The sequence below is a fragment of the Ammospiza nelsoni genome, chromosome 2 (assembly GCF_027579445.1).
Source record: "Ammospiza nelsoni isolate bAmmNel1 chromosome 2, bAmmNel1.pri, whole genome shotgun sequence".
Lineage (NCBI taxonomy): Eukaryota > Metazoa > Chordata > Aves > Passeriformes > Passerellidae > Ammospiza > Ammospiza nelsoni.
In genome coordinates this window covers 120,597,663-120,620,433 of record NC_080634.1, presented here as the reverse complement: position 1 = coordinate 120,620,433, position 22,771 = coordinate 120,597,663, and the positions used below count along the sequence as shown (strand labels likewise).

At 48.6% G+C, this 22,771-nt stretch overlaps 1 protein-coding gene across 1 annotated transcript; it reads right to left on the bottom strand.

The window, feature by feature from the left end:
- Positions 1 to 2,258: 2,258 nt before the first annotated feature.
- On the bottom strand, positions 2,259 to 21,996 carry LCMT2 (leucine carboxyl methyltransferase 2). The gene is made up of 14 exons (XM_059493992.1): positions 21,685 to 21,996; positions 21,232 to 21,626; positions 19,503 to 19,584; positions 18,999 to 19,179; positions 16,582 to 16,738; positions 15,987 to 16,176; positions 15,397 to 15,504; positions 13,297 to 13,387; positions 10,901 to 11,158; positions 9,122 to 9,352; positions 8,029 to 8,126; positions 6,258 to 6,445; positions 5,928 to 6,063; positions 2,259 to 4,042 (listed from the first exon to the last, which is right to left on the bottom strand). The coding sequence occupies exons 1-14, from the start codon at positions 21,994 to 21,996 to the stop codon at positions 3,875 to 3,877; spliced, it is 2,595 nt and encodes an 864-aa protein (XP_059349975.1). The 3' UTR covers positions 2,259 to 3,874.
- Positions 21,997 to 22,771: the final 775 nt, after the last annotated feature.

Below are 22,771 nucleotides of genomic sequence, written 5' to 3'. Positions count from 1 at the left end.
AGAGGACAGGAAGAGTCTGCAGAGGAATCTGTAGAGGCCCAGGGATTGTACTGCCCCTGCCGGTTGCTGAAACCCCCTTCTCCCCTGCCCCTCCCTGGCCGCTCATTCTCACTACACCCTTTTTCTCAGCTGGGTCCAGCACCGCCGCCACCAGCGGGGCCTCGAGCGGCGGCGCTGGCCGTGCCGTGTCTGCCAGGCCTCCCGGTATCGCTGCAGGTGCGCCTGGAGCTGCTCCAGGAGCCTGCCAGCAGCAGTGCCCGTGCTGGATGCCGGCTCCACCGAGCTGCTGCTGCTCCAACTGCTCTCCAGCACAATGGGATTCATGATCACCACGAGTCTGGGGAGCAACCTGTTGATTGCCACAGATCTTCTGCGCTGCAGCATCAGGGAGCTGCTGCTACTTCTGCGTTGCACCGGCAGGGAGTTGCTGCTACTTCTGCGCTGCAGCAGCAGGGAGCTGCTGCTACTGCATCGGCTTATGGCCTTAGGTTTGCCCTCTTCTGTCACCTTGTGCATGTCTGGCCTTGCCAACTCCACTGCAAGGCTCTGGGGACGCTCTCTGGCCCCCAGCAGCTTTGGTGCAACATGCGCATCAGCGTGGACCACCATGCCGCTGCCTCGGCTGCCCCGGCCCCATTGCCACTGGGACAGCTGCGCCTCCAGCTCCTTGCGGTGCTCCTCGAAGAGCGCCAGCGAGTCCTGGCAGCTCCGGATGAACCTCGGGAAGCGCCTCCTGCAGCTCACGGAGCCGCGCGGGGAGCTGCCGTGGGGCAGCCCCATCTGCGCTGATCTCCGCGCCCTGCCCGCGCTGCTCTGCCCCTCCAGCCGGCCTCTGGCTGCGCTCGGATGCTCTGAGCTCCGACGGATCCTCTGCAAGAGCCACGCGTGGGTGAGACAGGAGCGGCTCCCAGAACGCTCCACACTGTCCTGCCACGCATGGCACACCGCCATGGCTCCCCAAACCCACACGGCGTGGCCCAGCCCAGCCCGGCCCAGCCCAGCCCAGCCCAGCCCAGCCCAGCCTGGCCCAGCTCGGCCCGCCCAGCCTGGCCCAGCTTGGCCCAGCCCAGCCCTTCCAGCCCAGCCCGGCCCAGCCCAGCCCAGCCCGGCCCAGCCCAGCCCAGCTCAGCTCGGCCCAGCCCAGCTCGGCCCAGCCCAGCCCGGCCCAGCCCCGCCTGGCCCAGCCCCGTCTGGCCCAGCCCGGCCCAGCCCAGCCCGGCCCAGCCCAGCCCAGCCCAGCCCAGCCCAGCCCAGCCTGGCCCAGCTCGGCCCGCCCAACCTGGCCCAGCTTGGCCCAGCCCAGCCCTTCCAGCCCAGCCCAGCCCAGCCAAGCCCGGCCCAGCCCAGCCCAGCCCACACAGATCAGAGGCCACGCACCCATAGACACTTGTCCCGTAGCATGACAATGGCCAGGATGAGCTGCAGCAGCACCATGGAGATTGCCACCAGCTCCCCCGTGGTGAAGATGCTGAGGAGCCCCATGGCACCTTCTTTGGCAATCCAGGTCACCAGCACAGGCTGGTGGAGAGGCTCCCCAGAGACCTGCAGGATCCCAGTGAGGGCAATCCAACCCTGCTGGGGTGGCAGAGGCTGAGGCTGCTGTGTGCCAGGACTGTGGTGCCCAGCACGGTCTCCTCCTCTGGGGCCCTTTTATAGCCTGGCAGAGTCCCTGTGTGACATCATGGGGCAGCCAGAGCCCTCTTTGTGACAGTGTGGGGCAGCCAGAGTCCCCTGTGTGACAGTGTGGGGCAGCCAGAGTCCCCTGTGTGCCATCCCGAGCAGTCAGAACCCCCTTCTGGATGCCCAGGAGCCCACAGGTGGCCAATGGAGAGCCCTTGCTGCCATGCATTCCACACGGCCCTGTTGAAATCTCCAGGATTCCTTAAGTCAGTCAGGTGGTAACAATTTCATTTGACATCATGAATCTGTTTTCAGTTGTTGTTGGATCTGTAATTGCTGGGAGCAGGAGGAGGCTAACTGCTTCATAAAATAGATCTCTTCTGAATAGATGATTTGTCTCAGTTTCATGAGCCTCCATGACACAAGGGCAGTGACCATGCCCCTGTGCTGGGCACTGGTGAGGTTGAACTTCAAATCCTGTGTTCAGTTTTGGGCCCTGCACAACAATAAAGACATTGAGGTTGCTGGAGTGTATCCAGAGAAGGGCAATGAAGCTGGGGAAGGGTCTTGTTCTTTAACCCCAGCTGGAAATTCAGTAAAGAAAAAGAGTGAGAAAGAAACTCATAAAGTGAGATCATTTAATAAATAGAAACAAATTGCAAAAATATTGGATGAGAGAAAAGAAAACCTAATTCAGTTAATATTAACAATTTCTCTGCACCCAGCAACTGCTGTGCAGTCAGTCAGACACTCATCATGGAATCACAGATTGGTTTGGGTTGGAAGGGACCTTAAAGATCAAGTGCCACCATCTTGCCATGGGCAAGGACACCTTCCATTGGACCAGGCTGCTCCAAGCCCCATCCAACCTGGCCTTGGACACTTCCAAACAAAGGGCAGCCACAGCTTCTCCAGGAAACCTGTGCAGAGCCTCACTACCCTCACAGGGAACAATTCCTTCCCAATATCCCATCTATTCCTGCCCTCTGGCAAAGGGAAGCAATTCCCCCTTGTCCTGGCACTCCAGGCCCTTGTCCAAAGTCTGTTTCCTGCTCTCTTGAAGTCAGGGGCTCCAAGGTCTCCCTGGAACCTTCTCCTCCCCAGGCTGAACACCTCCAGCTCTCTCAGACTGTCTCCAGAACACAGGCTCCAGCCTTCGAGCATCTCTGTGGCCTCCTCTGGACTCATTCTAGCAGCTCCACATCCTGAAGGACCAAACGCCATCCAGAGGGAGCTGGATAAGCTCAAGAAGGGCCGTGGGAGCCCATGAGGTTTAACAAGACCAAGTGGTGGTGCTGCATGTGGATCAGGACAACCCCCAGTACCAAACCAGGCTGGGGGATGAAGAGATCAAGAACAGCCCTGGCCAAGAACTTGGGGGTGCTGGTGAATGAAAGGCTGGACATGCCCTGGCCCTGTGTCCCTGTGTGCTGGGCTGATCCCACAGTGTGAGCAGCAGGGAAGGGGGGATTCCTCACTTCTGCCCTGCTCTGGTAAGATCTCACCTCAGTGCTGCCTGCACCTCAGGGGTCCCAGCACAGCAAGGACGTGGAGCTGCTGGAGAGAATCCAGAGGAGACCCCAAAATGATCAGAAGGATGGAGCACCTCTGTGCTGTAAGGAAAGGCTGAGAGAATTGGCATTGTTCAGCCTGGAGAAGAGAAGCTTTGAAGTGACCCAATTGTGGCCTTGCAGCACTTGAAGGGGGCCAAGAAGAAGGATGGAGAGAGACTATTTACAGGGGCCTGGAGAGACTGGACAAGGGAGAACGGCTTCTAACTCAGTAGGTTTAGATTGGATGTTGGGAAGAAATTCTTCCCTGCGAGGCTGGTGAGGCCCTGGCACACACTGCCCCAAGAAGCTGTTGTTGCCCCATCCATCAAAGTGTCCAAGGCCAGGCTGGATGGGGCTTGGAGTAATGTGGTCTAGGGGAAGGTTTCCCTACCCATGGCAGGGGGTAAAACAGGATGGTCTTTACAGTGCCTTCCAAGCCAAACCACACTGTTCTTCACCTCTAAGCACTACTGCTGCCAGCTGCTTTTGAGGTACTGTATTTACAGCAACACAACGAGCCGTAAAAACGCAACAGCCAGTGGGGTGTGAATCCCTCACTGTAACTGTCCCTCCTGATCCCGCCTTCACAAATGCACTCCGGACACAAAGCCTTTGTGGAAATGCTGTGCTGTTTCTGGACCTAGAGTGAACAGGTGTCTCCCCACTGTGCAGCAGCAGGGCTCAGCCCTGCTTGGTCCCACTCAGTGGCTGGCCAGGATGCTGCTGAGGCTCAGCAAGACAGGCTCTGGGTTCAGGTGTGTCCCAAAGGAGAAGCAGTTTCCACCACCGCCAATGACCAACAGCTCCTTCTCATCTGGCAGAAAGACACTGCTGTGATTATGTAGCATTAATGGCCACTCCAGGTGCTCCTGAGAAAGGAAAGGAGATTTTGAACGTACAGGACATCATGCAGTACCACCCCTGAATGTGGGCAAGAGCAGATAGCTAGAGAATACAGGAACAAGCAACCTCTGAGGTGTACTCCTCTGCAACTACCACCCTGCAACTAACTGTACTCCTCTGCAACTACCACCAACTTGCAGTTCAGTGATTTTTTAATGAGAAAAAATGCCTTTGTACATCCTGAATCCTAATGCTTTTCCTCCCAAGAAGGTAGCCAGTCAGTTTTGGATTCAATGTAAATCTTTGGCATTCATGGCCTGTGGGAAGGAGTTCTAGAGCTTATCTATGGAATTGGCAGGTTCAAAAGCCTAGAGAGTTTCACCTTAGTCAAAGCAAACAGCCCCTAAGCAAAGGAAGACACCAATCCATTTGCATTCGCTTATTCAGTCTAAACAAAAAAGTTACATTCTTTTAGATACAACTTTACTATCACTGTACCTATCCTCATTGCGGTCCAACAAGGGCAGTCTATTTTATCTAAAGGATATGAGGCACTTACACCTTCTGCTACAGATAATAATTGAAAACTAAGCTACAATTAAGCATGTTTCATGCTTTGATACCCTCAGCAAAATGCTGCAAGATCAACTGGATGCACACACACTGTTCACTATAAAAAACTGACTCATCACAAATTCCAGTTTCACCAACAACAGGTTCCATATGTGCAGTTACCAAAAGAAAGTTGTTTCTTTACATAAAAGATAAATAAAAACTTGTCAGGCCAAAGAAATATTCTTATAGAATCACAGAATGGTTTTGGATGGGACTTTAAACAATGCCACCTTGCTGCAACCTGTGCACTGGCCAGAGACAGCTTCCACTAGAGCAGGCTGCTCCAAGCCCAATCTAACCTGGCCTCTGACTCTTCCAGGGATGGGGAAGCCAAAGCTTTTCTGGGCAGCCTTTGTGGGTGCCTCACCACCCCCTGTCCTACCACTACAGGTGAAATGTCTGTCCCCATCCTTCCTGCAAGCCCCCTTTAAGTACTGGAAGGGGCTCTAAGGTCTCCCCAGAGCCCTCCCTCTCTCTTAATGCTCAACAACCCAAACTCTCTCAGCACATTCTCACAGGAGATCAGCTCCAGCTCTCTGCTGATCTTTGTGGCCCTTCTATGGATTTCATCCAACAGATATATGTCTTTCTTTTACTCAGGGCAGTATTATCTGAGGTGAGGGCTACTCAGAGGCATAGACCAAGTTTTGGCCAGGGTATCCCAAAATCCTGTTGTGTGACACCACCCGTGTGACTGCTCTTCAGTGATTCATACAAGAAAGTCACCAAGTAGTCAAAGTTGGAAGGGTCCTCCAAGCATCATCCACTCCAACCACCCTGCTCAAAGCAGGCTCAACTCAAGCAGGCCTTTCAGTAGCTTGCCCAGTCAGGTTTCAAATATCTCAAATAATGGAAATATGACATCCTCTCTGAGCAACCTGTTCAGGGTCCAATCATCCTTACAGGAAGCTTTTATGTTCCAGTGGAGTTTCCAGCATTTCTGTGCTGGTTTTTTTCTCATGTTTCAGGCAGCAGCTAGAGAACACCAGTTTCCACCCAGAAGTTCTCAATGAAATTATACTACAGACCTTCAAAAGCACTAACTTAGCCTCTGGTTTATCTGTTCCCTTCCTCCACAGACATCCCGAAGTGACAATATCAGTTTTGCTGCCCCCTGTCTGAAACAGAGCAGCTCCATGTTCCAGTCTTCTGCACATTCCATCTGTCCCTCTCTTAACCCTGTACGCTCTCTGTGCTGGGTAACAGCACTTTGGAATTAGATCCTACCTCTCCATAAAGTGGCCATGTTCCTTCACAGGACACTGCTCACCCTGACAGGAAAATGTCAGTACTCACCACATTAATCACATAGTTCAAGCAGAGCCCGGTCATGAGGTCGATGACAGTGACACCGGGCACAGAGGATGCATGGAACCACACTCCACCAACGAGCAGAAGCTTTCCTTCATGCACATGTGCAGTATGTGAATACCTGGCAGTTCAAAATGAGGTTGGACTCCATTAGCAGGGGATGTGGGCAGAGACAGGCTGAAGATTCTCTGCTGCATGCTCTGAGCAACCTGTCTAGTTGAAGATGCCCACTGCAGGGAGGTTGTCCTACTTGGCCTTTAAGAGGTCCCTCTCAAACCACACTATTTTATGATGCTCTGAATGCCTTCTGCTTACCGTGGGACAAGAGGAGGGTGTGTCTCTATTGTCTGCCACTGAAAGCCATGTTCAAGCTCCCTCAGAAGGAAAACTGACCCCAAGGGCTGCTCAGCTGCTCCCAGACCTCCTGCAATCAGCACACCTCCTTCCCAGCTGCAGGCACTGTGAGAGTGGCGGCTTTCTGGGACTGGACCATCAACAGCAATCTGGAAAAACACAAGGCCAAGGCTGAAGTTTGCCAAGCTGTCTGCTTAACGTCCAGGCTTTTAAATGCCTTTTCCTGTGTGGCTGAGTTTTGTGACACCCAACCTTCCCCACATGTTCCTCTAGGGACTGCTCCATGCTTCCATTTACACTGTCTCTGGCCCTCAGTACATTTAATATAATCAGCCTTTAGAGGCTTTATTTTCATGCATTTATTAGAGGTAACTTTATCTGCATTCTTGCAGGCTGCTTTCTGCTCAACTGCAGGACTAAAATCCAGAGAAATAAACCTTTAGTGCAAGCACTAAAGGAAAAAATGCAAGGTCAAGCATTAAAGGAATATCACAGCAAATAAGTGATGTAGAAAAATTTGGAGGCCACTTGGTCCATACCTTTCCCCTACAACAAATGAAACTATATGTTATCATCTGGATGGATGGATGTTTATGTAACAGTTTCCAAAAGTCTGCAGTGACAAGAATTTCCCACCTCTTTAGGCAGTCCATTGCAGACTCAGCTAGCTTCACCATCAATAGCTTTCCTTAGTGTCCATCTGATCCTCTGTACTACTCAAAGTTAAAATGGAGAACAATTTTTTTCTTCTCTGCAGCAGTATTTTAGATATTAGATATTATTTCTATCTTGAATCTTCCTCAGATTCAATAGCTAGAAGACTTCAAAACCTCCCCGTGAGGTATGTGGCCTGGTCATTTTTGCTGCATACCTCTATAAAACTGTTTTACACCCTGTCCACCTCCTTTTCAGCTGTCAGTTTTGCATATTTTACAGGAGTTCGGCTGAGATTAAGAACATGTAGAAAATAAAAGTAGCAATTCATGTGTCTAGCAGGTAACATTCCTGGTTACATAACTGAAGACACAGCGTAGGCCTCCCACAACAGTGGGAATTTGCTTACTCATGCTTAGCTTGTGACCTCTTGCAATTATGCATCTCCCACCCTACAAGTGTGCTACCTACAAGGTTGGGCTCAAAGAGTTATAGTAAACAGAGTTACACAGGCTGGCGGCCAGTACATAAACGAGGGAGTAAGTCCTCTTCCACTCAATTTCCTTTTATGACACATTCAGCAGTCTAATTGACTGAGGCAAATCGGCAGATGGGGAGGTGGTTTTGATTGTAGCAAAGCTTTTAACACTGTCTCTAAGAGTATCCTTCCACAAAAATGTCCAGCTCACAGCTAGATAATGATGGGAGAGGTGAAAGAAGACAGACAGTATGTTCTCAGTAGCATCCAGCAAAAGGGCAAGAGGAAATGGGCACAAATTGACATAGAAAAAAATACACTTACACATAAAACCCCCTCATATTGTTCTATCAGGGTGGTCAAGCACTGGAGTAGGTTGCCCACAGAGATTGTGGGGTCTCCATCTATGGAGATAATCCTACCAGGACAATATACTGAGCAACCTGCTCTAGACAGACCAGTTTTAAGCAAGAGTGCTGGACTGGACGACCTCTGGATGTCCCTTCCCAGCCCCAGAGTTCTGTAGAGACTGCATTTCACTGAAAAGCTGGGTGTTCAGCAGTCAGCTCTAACTCCAGTGCCCACAGAGTGCATTCTTACCGCAGTGCAGGAGAGCTCTGGAGCGTGCAGGAAATGCCAATCCCCGAGCACAGGCTGCAGAGCAGAACGGCCACCGTACACAAACAGGTACTGCTCACCTGGGGAAACACAGCCAGGAGGCAACACAACTCACAGCCTGCTGTGCCACAGCAGCAAAAACTGCTGTTTGCATAGAGGGGAAGCTGCCAAAAGGGTGCAGTAACGCTTTGGGCAGATGTCAAGGACGTGCATTTACTGCACTGTGCCCTGTCCTTTCATTGATTCAGAATGGACTGTGCAGGTAACACCAGTGTTGGTCACTTTCTGCAGCTACAAAGCAATATCAAGGCAAAAGTAAGATGAAACAGTACAGTCTGACAAAGACAAAACCCAGTGTAAAATTAACAAAATTTTTTAGCATTTGCTTTTTGGATATAAAATTCTGACTGGAAGGCTTAATGCTACAGTGTTAATTAAGCATTGTTCCACAAATGGAAAGTGTGCTTCAGCCTAGACTAACAACTGCTTAACAATTAACTGCTTAACTTGGAGAGTTCCCTGGCAGCTGCAGGAATGGGACACCTAAGGAAAGGACAGCTTTCAGCTCCCGAATGCCACTGCTCAAGTTTTTGCCCCTTACAATCTGGATCTTTTAATAGACCAACCTTTAGCTTGCTGTTGCAGGACCTGATTCTAGAGCTGTTCACAACTACTGAGTGTTTGTCAATTGCTACTAGAAAAGTAACATTTGTTCTGAAGGACTTTGGGATAAAGAGCTTGGGATCCTGTTCCCCAAAAAATATCCTTCAGAGAGAGCAAAACTTATTTCTGCCATGATCAAGCAAGAGTAACTTCAGCCATGGATGATCTCAAAGAATCGGTCTTCCAGAATGGATTACAGTAGGTTTCAATCCTACTTGCCACTGGGGATTATGCAGATAACAAAATAAAAAGTTACCATATTTGAAGTGTCAAGAAGAGATCTCAAAGCCTCCTAATTTCTTACTACTGTCACGCTTGAGGAATGATCAATATGAACTTCATGAAATTCAACAAGGTCAAGTGCAAGATCCTGCATCCCTGTAGCCATCTCCACTCCTTCCAGGCTTTTTACCTTTGAATGTAATTTCAGTTGTGCTGTGTCTCCAACGCAAAGCTGCTGCTTCAGCATCAGGCTGCAGACTTGCAAGCTCCACTGCAACGTCACCTGGGCCTGAAGCACCACAGGTTTTGGGGAACTTCAGCCACAACATTCCCAAGCCTGTGCTCGATGGGGATGTCCGTCCTCCTACCACCAGAGCCAGAGTGTCCGAGAGACGAGACACAGTATGGTACAACCTCTCACCTGTGCAGATACAAAACATCATGCTTCACACAAGTGGTTTTTCTATGAAATTTATAATCATTTAAGTTGGAAAGGACCCTTAAAGATCACCAAGTCCAACCATTCCTCCAGCACTCTCAAGGGCAAAACTAAATCATGTCCCCAAGAGCCACTTTTACACGGCTTTTAAATCCTTCCAGGGATGTGGACTTCACCACTACCCCCGGTAGCCTGTGCCAGGCATGGACAACCCTTTTCTTAGATACAATTTTCTCAGTATGCAACCTAAACCTCCCCAGCACAGCTTGAAGCCATTTCCTCTTGTCCTGTCCCTTGTCTCCTGTGAGAAGAGGCTGACCTCCACCTGGTTACACCCTCCTTTCAGGTAGTGGTGAAGAGTGAGAAGCTTCCCCTGAGCCTCCCTCTCTTCAGGCTGAGCTGCCTGCCCTGCCCAGCTCCCTTGGGCACTACTACAGTGAGCTTACAGCAGTGGTGCAGGAGGGAAGAGCAGCAGACGCCATCCACCTGGACTCACACAAAGCATTTGGCACTGTCCTGCCCAGCACCCAGTGTCTGAACTGCAGACATGGGTTTGACAGAGGGAGCACTCAGTGGGAGATGATCCTCACCCTCTATGCTGCTTTTCTGAGACTCCACCTGGAGTTCTGCATCCAGGTTTGGTGCCCCCAGCACAATTAAGACATGGAGCTGTTGGAAAAATTCAGAGTCCACTAGCTTGATCAAAGGGTTGAAGCCCCTCTGTTCTAAAGCCAGGCTGAGAGAGTGTGGCCTGTTCAGCCCAGAGAAGTGAAGGCTCCAGGCAGACCTTAGCACCCCTTCCAGTGCTTAAAGGGACTCCAAGAGAGCTGGAGAGGGACTTTGGAAAAGGGCCTGCAGTGACAGGACAAGTGGGAACAGCTTCTGACTGCCAGAGCACAGGGTTAGATGGGGTATTGGGAACAAATTCTTCTTTGTGAAAGTGTGGAGGCTCTGGCACAGGTTGCCCAGAGAAGTGGCTGCCATTTGTCTAGAAGTGTTCCACACCATGCTGGATGGGGCTCTGGCTAACCTGGCCTACTGGAATGTGTCCCTTCCCCTGGCAGAGGGTTGGAGCTAGATGATCTCTGAAGTCCCTTCCACCCCAACCCTTCTGTGATTCTATGACTCCAGCCCCTCAGTGTCTCTCTTTCTGTTAGAGACCCAGACAGGACTTGGCACTCCCAAGGGTCTCTGCAGTGCCCAGCAGAGAGAGACAATCACTGCTCTGGGGCTGTGCCCACACCAGGCTGGTACCAGCCAGGTGCCATTTGCTTTCTTGCCCACCTGGGCCCATGTTCAACCACTGTCAAACAGAACCCCCAGGTCCTTTTCCAGCTTTCCAGTCACCCTGCCCTCAGCCTGGGGCACTGCATGGGGCTGTGGTGACCAAAGGGCAGGAAGGGACATTCAGCAAGCAGACCTGTCAGGTGTCTGTGACTGCCAGCATCACTGTGCCGTGACAGCACTCTTTTTCTTTTTCACTAGACTTTCTCTGGCTTTTAGCACAAAGCCATGGGTATGGGAACTCACCCCATCTTTGATCAGGAGCATTCTGTGTCACACAGACAGCCTCCCAGTGGCCTGCATGCCTGCTCAGCAGGTGGACATTCCTCACACGGCAGTGCTGCCCATGCTCCTCCCCAAAGCCTCCCGTGGTGACAATCACGTTGGGCTTTACAAGAAGAGAGCGGTGACCGTAACGCCTCAGGCCAGGAACCCCTGAGAGCCCTGCACACACTGCTGCAGGGACACTGCCTGCCACCCCGACAGGACCAGCGTGACGGGGCACTGGAGACAAAGAGAAACAAAGAACTTGGGCACAAACACAACCAACGACTACATCTTAACCAAGAGATTAAGCACGTCACCTTTTCAAAATGAACATTCATCTTTTCAAGAAAAATAACTGAGAAGCAAGTTGACAGTGCACACAGATAATCTGACATGCCCTAGAAAACAGGATGTAATAATGGTTAAAACTACCACTGTACTAACTGTAACTTCTACTCTGCTCACTCAGCTCCTGCAGTTCTGAGACTGCTTTCATGGGATGGACACAGGACTGGCCAGGCAAGTGCAGTGTCCTAACTGCTGCAGCAAGACATGAACCACTAGAGTACCTTCAAAAGGAGGAGGTGTCTGATTAAGGCAATATTTGGCCACATGAACAGCAAAGAACAGCAGAAAAAGGACAAACACCTGGAAGCTGATTTCAAAGTTTCCTGTCAGATTTTGATCCTACCTCCACAGAAGCACTGAAATAACATTCTGCAGCATGACAAGTAATCCATTAACTCCAGTGGTCCTACTACAGGGGAGTATTTCCAGTTACATAAGTATCTTCTGTTCTAAATATTATATCCCTCAGCACGAAGCAAACTCTCAGCACAGGACTCTGGCTCACCTACACATTGTTTTCTTTAATCAGTTTGGAATCTGTGTCCTCTTTGTTTTAATCAAGGTCTTTATTCTTGTGTTGTAAGAGATGATGAAGAGGAGGAGCAGCTCACAGTCCAGTTTTTGTATGCCATAGTCAGAAAAATTGCCTGTACTGATCATTGCTTTGCACATGACCCTACTTAATAATTTGATGAAGTAATAAATTTCATCTCCTTGGGCTTAAATATCTTTTTACAGACTCATTTTTTAAAGATGAATGAGTTTTTCATGTCACAACATATACTTACCATGATCTCTTTGGAAGATGTAGTACTTGCACTCTCTTGAATTGGGACCCAAGTCTATCTGAGAGGATAACTGGGGGCATTTATTGATATTACAGACATATCTTTTGCATTCCCAGTAAAATATATCTAAGCATGGACAATGTACTGGATTTTAAGGCTTTTGCTATCAGTTTTGAATACAACAGAGATAGCAGCAGGAATACTCTAATCCTGTCTCTAATTAATCAAATGTCTTCACTATAGTAAAGTTCGTTAAGAAAATGTCAGATTTTTTTTCTTAATTTAAGGATAGATACTATGTGTTTAGGAGCCTCCAGGATTTAACTTAAGGACCAGTGACAACCACACAGTAAATCTCTTTGGCTTCAATTTCCCAACATCTCCAAATCTAATTGAGACACAACACATGGATTCAGTGGCCTTGCTGGCCTCAGGAATGTCATCCTGCCTATCCTTTTTCAGCTGCTTTTCTTGCTCCCTAGAACACAGATTTCAACTCTCTCTTGAAGCTACAACTATCTGTGGTGCTATACTGTGAACACTAGTGATATAAAACAGGCTAAAAATAACCTTCAACTTTCTATCCTGAAAAAGGAAGCAATCAGTCAAAACCAGGAATTTCTTGGACTGCTACGGCCACCAAATCCTTTTTATCTTGGAAAGACAATCTTGGTCTGGGCTTTTCCCCAGCTGTACCACTTTTCTCCCATCTAAAAAAGGTGACATGCAGATTTAAAAAGCATTTCAGAAACAGAAATATGGTAGGTACAACTGCATCCACATGGGATAAGGAAGCAAAGCACAGCTTCATGTCAGGCTCCTGAGTGGTCTGGGCAGGGCAGTAAAGAAAACAGAACAACCTTCTGGGAGCTGGAAGGAGAGAATGGCACGTGGAGGCAGCCAGGAATAAATTCAAAAGGGATCTCGAAAACAGGACTAGGAGCAGGGCAGGCTGGCATTGATTGCAGCCATGCACTGGAGGGGCTCATGTGTGAACAAATGACAAGCTGATCAGACTGAGAGGGTCAATGAACTGAAAGAACAGCAGCGACCAGAACCAGCAGCACTAGGCCACAGCCCTGGCCTTGGTTTGGACAGCAGAACTATTGTGGAGGAGAGGAGAAAGCTACCAGACAGCAGCATCCCATCAGCCCCTTCCAGGCTTTCAGTGCCTCCTAAAACCTCTCAGAGACACCTACATGAGATAAAAGAGTAATGTGAAAAGTGCTTGGTGTGTACCTGTCCCACTGGGTGACAACGGAGTCCAGGAAGGTTCCATCCCCTTCGATGCAGCCAACACAAAGTAATGAGAACACTTCAGATGCCATTCCTGTAGCAAGCCCAAAGTAACAAACAAACAAACCAATAAAGGAAGAACCAAACAAAAAACAATCCCCTTCAAAATCCCCTTGAGTAGTAAGGACCTCAGAATAGCCAAGGTGACCAAAACAAATACCAACAGCCTAGCACTGTTCTCATCAATGGTCAAAATCAGAGGGGTAAAGCTGAATTGGAGAAAGAACTGGTGGGTAAATACCTCTCTCACTCCAACTTGCAAAAATTTACTTCCAACAGTTAACAAAGCCCAGGGATCTTCTAAACAAGAAGCTGTATTGAACAATCCTCGATGGATTTTTCATGCATGAACGTACCCATCTGCTCTTTGAACTCACATAAACTTTAACATGCCCAACATACATCCCATAGCTTAACTATGTGTTGCATGGGAAAGTTCTTTTTGGAATCAGCTTCCCCTTATGCCTCTGAGTTCTGATAATAAAAAAGAGTGAGGTCTTTATACCAGAGCGATTGAAGTGATTCCAAGGAAATCACAAATGTTAAAAGGTGCAACAGGCTCTGTGCCGGACAATAATACATCATTTTCAGTCTGGCCTTAGAAACATTCTGAGGCAGAAGCACAAGCAAAAGGCAGGCACAGGAAGCCAGCAGCAATGAGAGTTCACTGTGGCGTTTATGGACATTAGGGAATTGAGTGTGTTCATTCCCCTGGGGTGGGATACATTCAGCCAACTAGCAAGTTGTGACTAGCAAGCATAAACATGAATTTAAAAGGCACAAGAACTCTTTGTATCAGCTTCACTGCCCCAACCCATATTAGGAGTAAAAAGCATCTTTTGAAAAGTACATTAATCCAGAAATTAATGTAAATATTGAAAATGGAACACTATTAGTCCCTAAGAAAATTGTTCTAAAAATCGTCTCCCTCCACACTGGGTGTCTATTTTACATTTTTTACCTAATTTGACCAAGCTTGTTTACAGTAATTCCTTGGATCTTAATCTTTCTCTCAAAGGCTAACTGTAGAGCTCTCTGTTGTCACATCGTTTACTCCTGTGCATGTTTCCAGCTCGGATTCATGCACATTAACCTCCTTTGTAAGGAAAACAATACCAAGGCTTTACCTTCCCACTGTATGAGCAATGACCTTGACCTACAGTTCCAGTAGACATTTCTGAACCACTTAGCAAATCTGCCACCACTTTCAGTCACCACTTTTGCATTAATATGGCAGAGCAGATCCTAGCATGTTGGCAAAATAAATTCAAGCACATTCAATTGTTTTCATACTACAGTTATTCAATTTCTAGAATTATAAATAGAAAACCATAAAATCAAAAGGGAAACTTCTAGTAAGTATTCCACAGGATATTTAGCTCAAGTAACTCACTATCTTGCACTTATCTTCACTTCTATACTTCAAATACTCAGAAACTTTGCCAGCAGTTAATATAAAAATGGCAAAGAACAGAGTCATAGTTGAATTTCAATCATTAATGCATGGCTGTACAAAGTCAGACCAAAAAAATCTGAAATTAGTAACCTGTATCCAACAATGACAAACAATAAAGTCGTCTATGGAAATGGAAGGGAGCAGGAAAAGTGCATCTGCTTTCCCCAGGAATGCTTTCAACCAACTGTAGTCAGGACCATCACATTAGGTGCATATTTATGTATTCATTAATCCTTAACAGATTTCTCTTTCATTAAAGTAATTGTCCCTTGAATCCATGCCAACTTTTAGCATGTATAACTTTTTTTATACTACCAGGTGGTTTGCTATGACAAGCCTGTGTCCTTGAGAGACTGCTCAAGGAAGGGAGGAAGGAACATGCAGCTTCTCTAAGATCAAGGAGAGCCTTCTTCCCATGCTGCTTCACCAGGAGCTCCCCATGGCTTAACTAAGCTGTTCCAAGGTCCTTTCTGCCTCCAGGAACACCTGTGCCCAGCAGCTCTGTACAGAACTGCAACCATAAGAAATTGCAAATACCTTCTGATATCAAAGCCAGGTCCCTGATCTTCAGAATAATGGAGGGTTACCTCATACTCATCAAAAGGCTCCAGAGTCTGCACTCTTTGCTGCTCATCTTCTGGAATACAACAGGTGAAAAACTCATTCATATCCATGACACTGCACTCAGTCCAGCCCTAAAAGACAAATCCCTCGAAGTTATCACCCCTGGAAGGACAGAAACTCACTTCCCACAGGAAAACAAAGACCCTAAATTAAACACCTGCATGAGCCACTAAGACTGTTTAGCTAAAGCAAAAGCTTCCTAAAAACTGGCGAAAATAGATCTCTCATCTGTAAAGTTCTAAAAAATTTAACTTATTACATCAAAAGTCTCAGAGGAACCCATTAATCCCATAGGAGGCAGAAGGCTGTGAGCCAGTTGGAAGCACCTCCTGATGACAATTCATGTTAGCAGAGAAGGCAGCAGCTCAGCCTCAGCCCTGTCTGCTTCAGCCCATAACTGAGCAAGCACTCGGTGTTCCCCCCATCCTCAGGTAAATCCTGCCTGGTGCCTGCCCTGGAACTGCAGTGCTCACCTGGGCCAGGAGGCACCCGTGCTGGGCCAGGCAGTCAGGATACAGCCCCAGTGAGCCCACCATGGAGCTGCAGTGCTCACCTGGGCCAGGAAGCGCCCGTGCTGGGCCGGGCAGTCGGGATACAGCTCCAGCGAGCGCAGCGCCGTGCTCAGCTGCCTGAAGTGCTGCTGCATGATGTGCCCAAAGGGGTCCTGAGGCTGCACCTGCTCGTACAGCAGGAAGCACGCCCGAGGGAAACGCTCTGCTGCCCACTGAATCAGGGCATCTGACCTGTTGGGAGAGTGTGGTAAGAAATTAAACTGAGGGCCCTACAACAGATGCAATGCATCCTTCTGCAACACCACAAAGCTGCTATTGAGGCATCCTGACAAGTGGCAACACACTAACGAGAGTGCTGGGCTGAACATCTCCTCCCCACCTGCACAGACAACTCAGGGGATGAGAAGAACAAAAACCTCAAAATTCTTCATTTGAGATTTTTCTTCTTTCTTTCCTTCCTTTTAGTATATCATGTGGACATCAATCACATCATCCTAATTACGATGTAGGGAGCTATTTGGGACACCACAGAATTCCCAAGGTTTCAGTTCCAAGAGACCAGGTCTCCGAGCCCAAGGTGATACACTCAGAAAGAAGCCTGCTGTTTGCAGGGCAAGAGAGGAGAACCAAGCTCACCTGGCGGTCTCCATGTAGGTGAGCACCACCTCTGCGATGAAGAGGGTGGGGATTTCATTGTTCAGTCCTGCTTCCTCCAGGGTTCTCTCCAGCTCAGGGAGCTCTGATAAATCCACTCCCAGTAATTTATAGTCATCTCCAGAAATGGTAATGGCTCCTGGGAGATAAAAATGATGCAACCTCACTATGGTGCTGCTGCAATACTGAGACCAAAAGAGACAAACATGAAAATCAAACCCACAGGCAATCACTCACAAGGCTATGTCCAAAAACTATATTTCTCTGTAACATGTACAAGAAAATCCCCATCAATACATGACCCATGAAGGGATAGTGCCATGTGAGCCATTAATGCAGGTCTAAAACTCCTGTATTCCTAATGCAAATTTCACCTACAGACTTCTCATTGAATTATTACACTTACTATAACAACAAAACTTTATTATATTTACTTTAAGAGAATTTTTTTTGAACCACTGTAATTCAAAATCAAACCTAAAGGGCTCTCATTTATACACCTTTCACTTTAAGAAAGCATCATTGCTTTGATAGAATTTCAATGGCTCCCCCCACAATTAGAACACCATTGTCAGGTTTCCTAGGCTTGGTTGGTTTGTTTGCTAAACAGATTTCATTTCTGTATAATGGCACAGTGTCCTGAAACTGCACATGCTAGCTCTCAGCAAGCACCAGGACCTGACTCACAGACCACCCTCCTCAGAAATAAGTTCCAGTTTATGATCTGCAAGCATTACCATACCTCTGTAACCCATCAGAATAGGGTAAGTTATGGCCTGGTTTTGACCTTTTCAGTCAAAACCATATCATTAACAAAGCAAACTGTAAAGTACCTTTAGAAATCACCTACTCTGTCCCTGCAGCCCAACAACTGTACCTGTCCTGAGGACACTTAACCTACACTGTTGTCAAATGCAGACACTTCTGGAGGTAAAATGGTCTTTTTCAGAAATCCATCACAGTGTTCTAATTTCGTCTAACTTGTCCATCCATCCTTTGCTGACCTCTGGACAAAGACAATAGGGTATTTCCAACTGTCTGAGACCTTCCTTTAAGCACCTGAAGACACTTGGTACGGACAGAGTTCCCTGCCACAGGACTCCGCAAATATTAAAAATGTGCATGGATTCAGGCAGGAAAGGAACAAGCGCATGGAAGAGCTACTCACTGAGACCTGTGAGTCAGGAACTCACACTCTGTAGTCTTCCATCTGTGTTTAAATTAATCAATGCCATCTAAATGCAGAGGCTAACATACGTCCCTACTGCATTTCATTCCATGTCTGCCAGACCATTCATGTACTTTCCCAAACTCCTACACTCACTCATCTTATTGCAAATCCCCATGTTTCCTGCAGGTTTATGACATTTCATATTCTACAGCACATCATCTAGAGCATTACTGGAAATGCTGGAGGAAAACAGATGCAGGAGAAACCTCTAGCGATCCACACGCTTTGCATTCCTCCTTTTGCCCCTCAGCACTCAGCTGGAACAAAATTCTGCAGTAGTTTCACAAGGCTCATTTTCTCCTGCCTTGAAGGGCAAAAGAAAAGTCAGGAGACATAACAACTAATGTTTTATTACAGTCAAGACACTTGAGAGTCAAACCTTCTCTCTTACCCATCAAGCCCATAAATCATTGTATAATTTAGGGTGCAAGGGAGAGTTAAAAGTCATCCTGTCCAAATACTTCCTCATGGCAATTATCTGTGTCATGTAACTCAAAGTTTGTCCAGTCAGGCTCTAGCTCTGTAGTGGTTTTGGTCTCCAAGGCTGGAGATTCCATTACCTTTCCAGGCAATCTGTTCCCATTTTTAACTACTCGTGGCACAATCTTCCCCCAACATTTTCTTTATACATCACTGGAATTTCCTCTTTTTTGCCACTTTCAACTGTCCCTTGACTACTTGCTTTATGTCCTCAAGAAAAGTGTGTCTCTGTCCTTTCTAACCTCTCCCAACAGGCAAGCTGAAGAGTGCTGTAAGACTCACCTCCCTCCCAAACTCCTCCCCAGACGGCTGAACAAAACCAGCTCTCAGCCTCCCCTCCTACATCACTTCATCATCCTCATAACCTCCCACTGGACACGCTACAGTTTGCCACTGGTTTGGGACCAGTATGCTCCAAGCTGGACACAGCCTTTCAGAAATTGCAACAGAAAAACCTGACCTTGGTTTGATTGGTTTGATATAATCAGCTCCTGACAAATCCATCCTGGCTTCTTGTTATCTCCCAATGCTTACAAATTATTTGTTTCAATGTTTTTCATAAAATGAATATCCTTTTCATCTACAATTTCATAATTTCCCTGCTATAATCTCCTGCTTTTTGAAGGCTGAAGCTGTGTTTATTCTTTCTAAACACTTTGTACAAAAAAATCTTCCATGAATGCCATACCTAATCCTTCCCCTCCAGCGTCTCCCACCAGTGCTGACAACTCCTTCACTCCTTTGATCAGAGCAGCTTTTTGGCATGCCACATCTGGGAAATCTACCTCATACACCACAGTGTGCTGCAGAAGACCCATATCCTTCAAACGGAAGTATAAGGAATCAAAGCCAGCACCTAAAGACAGGATCTGCAGAGAAAGCAGCAGAAAAAAGTTATACTCAACTCTAGCAGCATCTTGAGCATCTAGGCGTGAAAAATATTAAATATCATCTGTAGAGTGACAAAATCAGTCAACCTCCTGCAAGAGGCAGAGGAATCCTGTGTGGATATTGCCCCCTCTCCCAATACTTCTGCCGAAGTGACGCACGGACAGCCAGAGTACTGCCAGCCAGATTCTGTGCCCTGCTGGGAAAGGATCCCAACAGAGGCACTGACGAGTCACTGCCCACATGCCAGAAAGGCTTTATACACATTTACTGTGAGATGCCAGAGGTCCCAGAGAAAATGCACCTGTGTCCTGGGCAGGCTCTGTGTCTTCAGCAGGAAGTCCTGAACACAGTGATCCACAGCACGGGCACGGATGTAATAACCCCTGCAGGAGCAAATTCAGTTATAATCACTCTCCAGGACCTGATTTCTCCAGCACTGGCAACTTCAATTAAAAAAAAAATAAAGATTTTTTTTTTTTTCTCTAAGCTTCTACCCAATAATTCCCTGTTTACATACCTGCACTGGGAGATGATTTTGTCATCTCTAGAGCTTGCTAATAAATACAGATCTCCTGCAATCAGTGTGCATATTAGCCATCAGGACAACAGATAATGCAGAGAAAATGTGCAGATACCCCAGGTGGACCTGTTCTGTTTTGCACCAGTAAATATCTGCTGAATCCTGGCAGTGATGATGCTCCCTGGCAATGCAGATAGCTGATACCTGAGTTCCTGCCCCAAACCACATGCCACAACAAAATGAATGCGTGTGCTCATGTAGTGAGAAGGGAACAAAAAAGGGAGGAAAAGCAGTCAGGAGAGGAATCCTGTTCTCTGGCTTTTGAATAAATGCACCTAAGTCAGAGTAACTCCTGGAAAGCATTTACCATTTCCCTAGCCTGGCATGGACTGATGCCTCTTGGCATTCTCTTTTAGTTAGTTTCATCCCAGATCCACCTGGCTATATTCCAGCTTCTTTCACCCCTTTAAGAAGCATGTTATCGTCTTCACACCTCACAGGGACCTCACAGTCCAAGACGTCCCCAAAATTGTTGATAAATGCAATACAGAACTCTTCCTGTGAATTCAGCTTGGCATGCCAATGTTGTGTGACAAGTCAATGCAGGTTTCCTGATGAGCCACACACATCTTCATAGGCATGCAAGCTTCTGTTTGATTTTCCCCTGAATGAAACTCCTTTGGCAATTCACAGACTTCTGGATTGCATTAAACTATTCTCCTCAAATTACGTAAATTCCACAACGTCACCCTCTGCAAAGACACATTAAAACATTCTTGTATGTTACAAAGCTCTGGAGAAGTTCTCCTGGTCAGACACCACCGACTCAAAAGATCTTGCTTCCCAGTGCCACCAGATACCTTACAGAAATTGTAACATTCTGGGGAGTTAATGAGAAAGCTATTGATGTTATAACACTATTGGTACATTTTCAAATATTACAAAGTTTTCAGCAGCATTGAACACTGGAGTTAGGAACCAGTCTGGTGGCATATCATTCTCAGGACAAACCATTCAGTTTTGGTCCAGAGGCCATTAACATTATATTAACAGTCTAACAAGGTTACATTACTGCGAGACAGGGCACTGCACGTTGCCACTCTGCCGCTCTGTACTTTGCCTGAACTGTGTGTGAGAGGCTGTGCCTTGCCCAGCTGACAGCTCCAAGCATGAGGGTTGCGGTGGAAGGGATCTGAAGCTGCTCTCGTTCCATCCCTGCCACGGCAGGGACACCTGCCACTGTCCCAGGCTGCTCCAGGTGCCCAACCTGGCCATGGGCACCTTCAGCAGCCACAGCCGCTCTGGGCACCGGAGAGCCAGGGCCCCGCCACCCTCGCAGGGAAGATGTCCCTACCGATATGTAGCCCAGACCGACTCTCTTTCAGCTCAAAGCCGCTCCCCCCATTCCGTGCTGTCGCTCCGGCTCTCCGCAGTCCGAGGCGCCGAGATCCCTCCCGCGCCCCGCGGGCACCGGAGCAGCCGCAGGTGCTGCCGAGCCCTCGCTCCTCACCGGTGGATCAGGGGCGCCCGCCGCCGCCGCCGCTCCGCCAGGAGCCGCAGGAACCGGTCCCGGATGTAGCCCCGCGCTGCCGCCGAGCACTTGCTGACGGCGCTGCTGCCGCCGGTGCCCTGCACCTGCCGGGGCAATGACACGGCGCTGCTGCCGCTCCCGGCCGGCACCGCGACCCCAGAAACGCACGGGATGGCGGGGCCGGGCAGCCCCGGGAGGACCCCGAGGGGAGCGGACAGCAGTGCCCACCGCCGTCGGATCCCCCTCCGACCCAGCCTCCGCTTCCCCTCGCCCTCCGAAGCAGCCGGGCCGAGGCTCCCCGGGCTGTTCCCCGCAGCAGCCGGCCCCCGGGGGTGGCTCTCGGAGCGGGGGTGGCACTCGGAGCGGGGGTGGCACTCGGAGCGGGGGTCACTCACAGCACCGGGTGTCACTCACCGCCCGGGGGTCACTCACAGCGCCGGGACGCCCGCGGCCCATCCTGCGCACGCCGCACCGACACCGACCGGAAGCGCGCGCGCAGCGCGGGAGGCAGAGAGCGCAGAGCGCGCCCCCTGCGGGCCCGGCCCGGCACTGCGGTGCCGCCCGCGGAGCGCGCCCCCTGCGGGCCCGGCCCGGCACTGCGGTGCCGCCCGCGGAGCGGGAACCATCGGGCCCGTCCGTCCCGGTGACACGGGCAGGGACAGCCGGCACCGGACCCACCCACCGGCCCTGATCGCTGACAGCAACCACAGGAACCTGGTCACACGAGACATGCTTCCTGGTCATTGTTTATAGTGTAAACATCTCCAGAAAACCCCATCACTCTCCAGGAAAATACCGTGATTTTCTCAGTCTTTGATGTTCACTGGAATCTTGTCTCCATCAAAAAGAGTGATAGAAAGGAATTTTAGAAGATATCCTTAGACATAATGGCAGTGATGTCATCGGTGAAGAGAAGAAACAATCATCCCGTCTTGTCACAGAAGTGACAAGGAAAGTGCAGGAAACAGTTGTGAGGGCTTTCAAGAGTGCTTTGTTTTATTGCTTGTGGAGACTGCAGTAGAGGAGAGGAAGTGAGATATGGATGTGCTGAAATGCTAGTCTGGATAGGTTTTGCACTGGTATTACAGTGAGATGGGTTTGTGAATCAAGACTTGAGGAGATGGGGCAAACGAGAATGCTGAAGATGGGGGTTTTGTTTTTCTGTTGTTCTTGTTTTGCAGAGAACTTGGACAGAGGATCTGAAGGAAGTACCAGAGTGCTGACATTTATAGGATGAAAATGACATGTCCTGTGAAATTGTTTGATACTACAGTATCAGCCCTGGACAGAGTAGTGGAAGGGTTGGCCACACATTGTCAGAGGGAATGGTGACTGCCACTAACTGCACAGCCAATGTATATTTCCAAGAAATGAAATTGATTCCAATTGATTTGGAATACCACCAGCGGAGGTACGTTGCTGTCCCAGGATATTTTGCTTCCCTGTGTTTTATTTTTACTCAATATTGTGGTCTTTTAAAATCTACTTGCTAGTAATTCAGAACTTCTTAAAGTTGTGT

Excerpts from the sequence above, each read along its gene's own strand:
- LCMT2 (XM_059493992.1), bottom strand. The coding sequence starts at position 21,996 with ATGACCAGGAAGCATGTCTCGTGTGACCAGGTTCCTGTGGTTGCTGTC. Across the intron at positions 19,180-19,502 it reads AGAGCCTGCCCAGGACACAG|ATCCTGTCTTTAGGTGCTGG; the intron begins GTGCATTTTCTC and ends CTTTCTCTGCAG. Across the intron at positions 6,446-8,028 it reads CAGAGCTCTCCTGCACTGCG|ATTGCTGTTGATGGTCCAGT; the intron begins GTAAGAATGCAC and ends GTGTTTTTCCAG.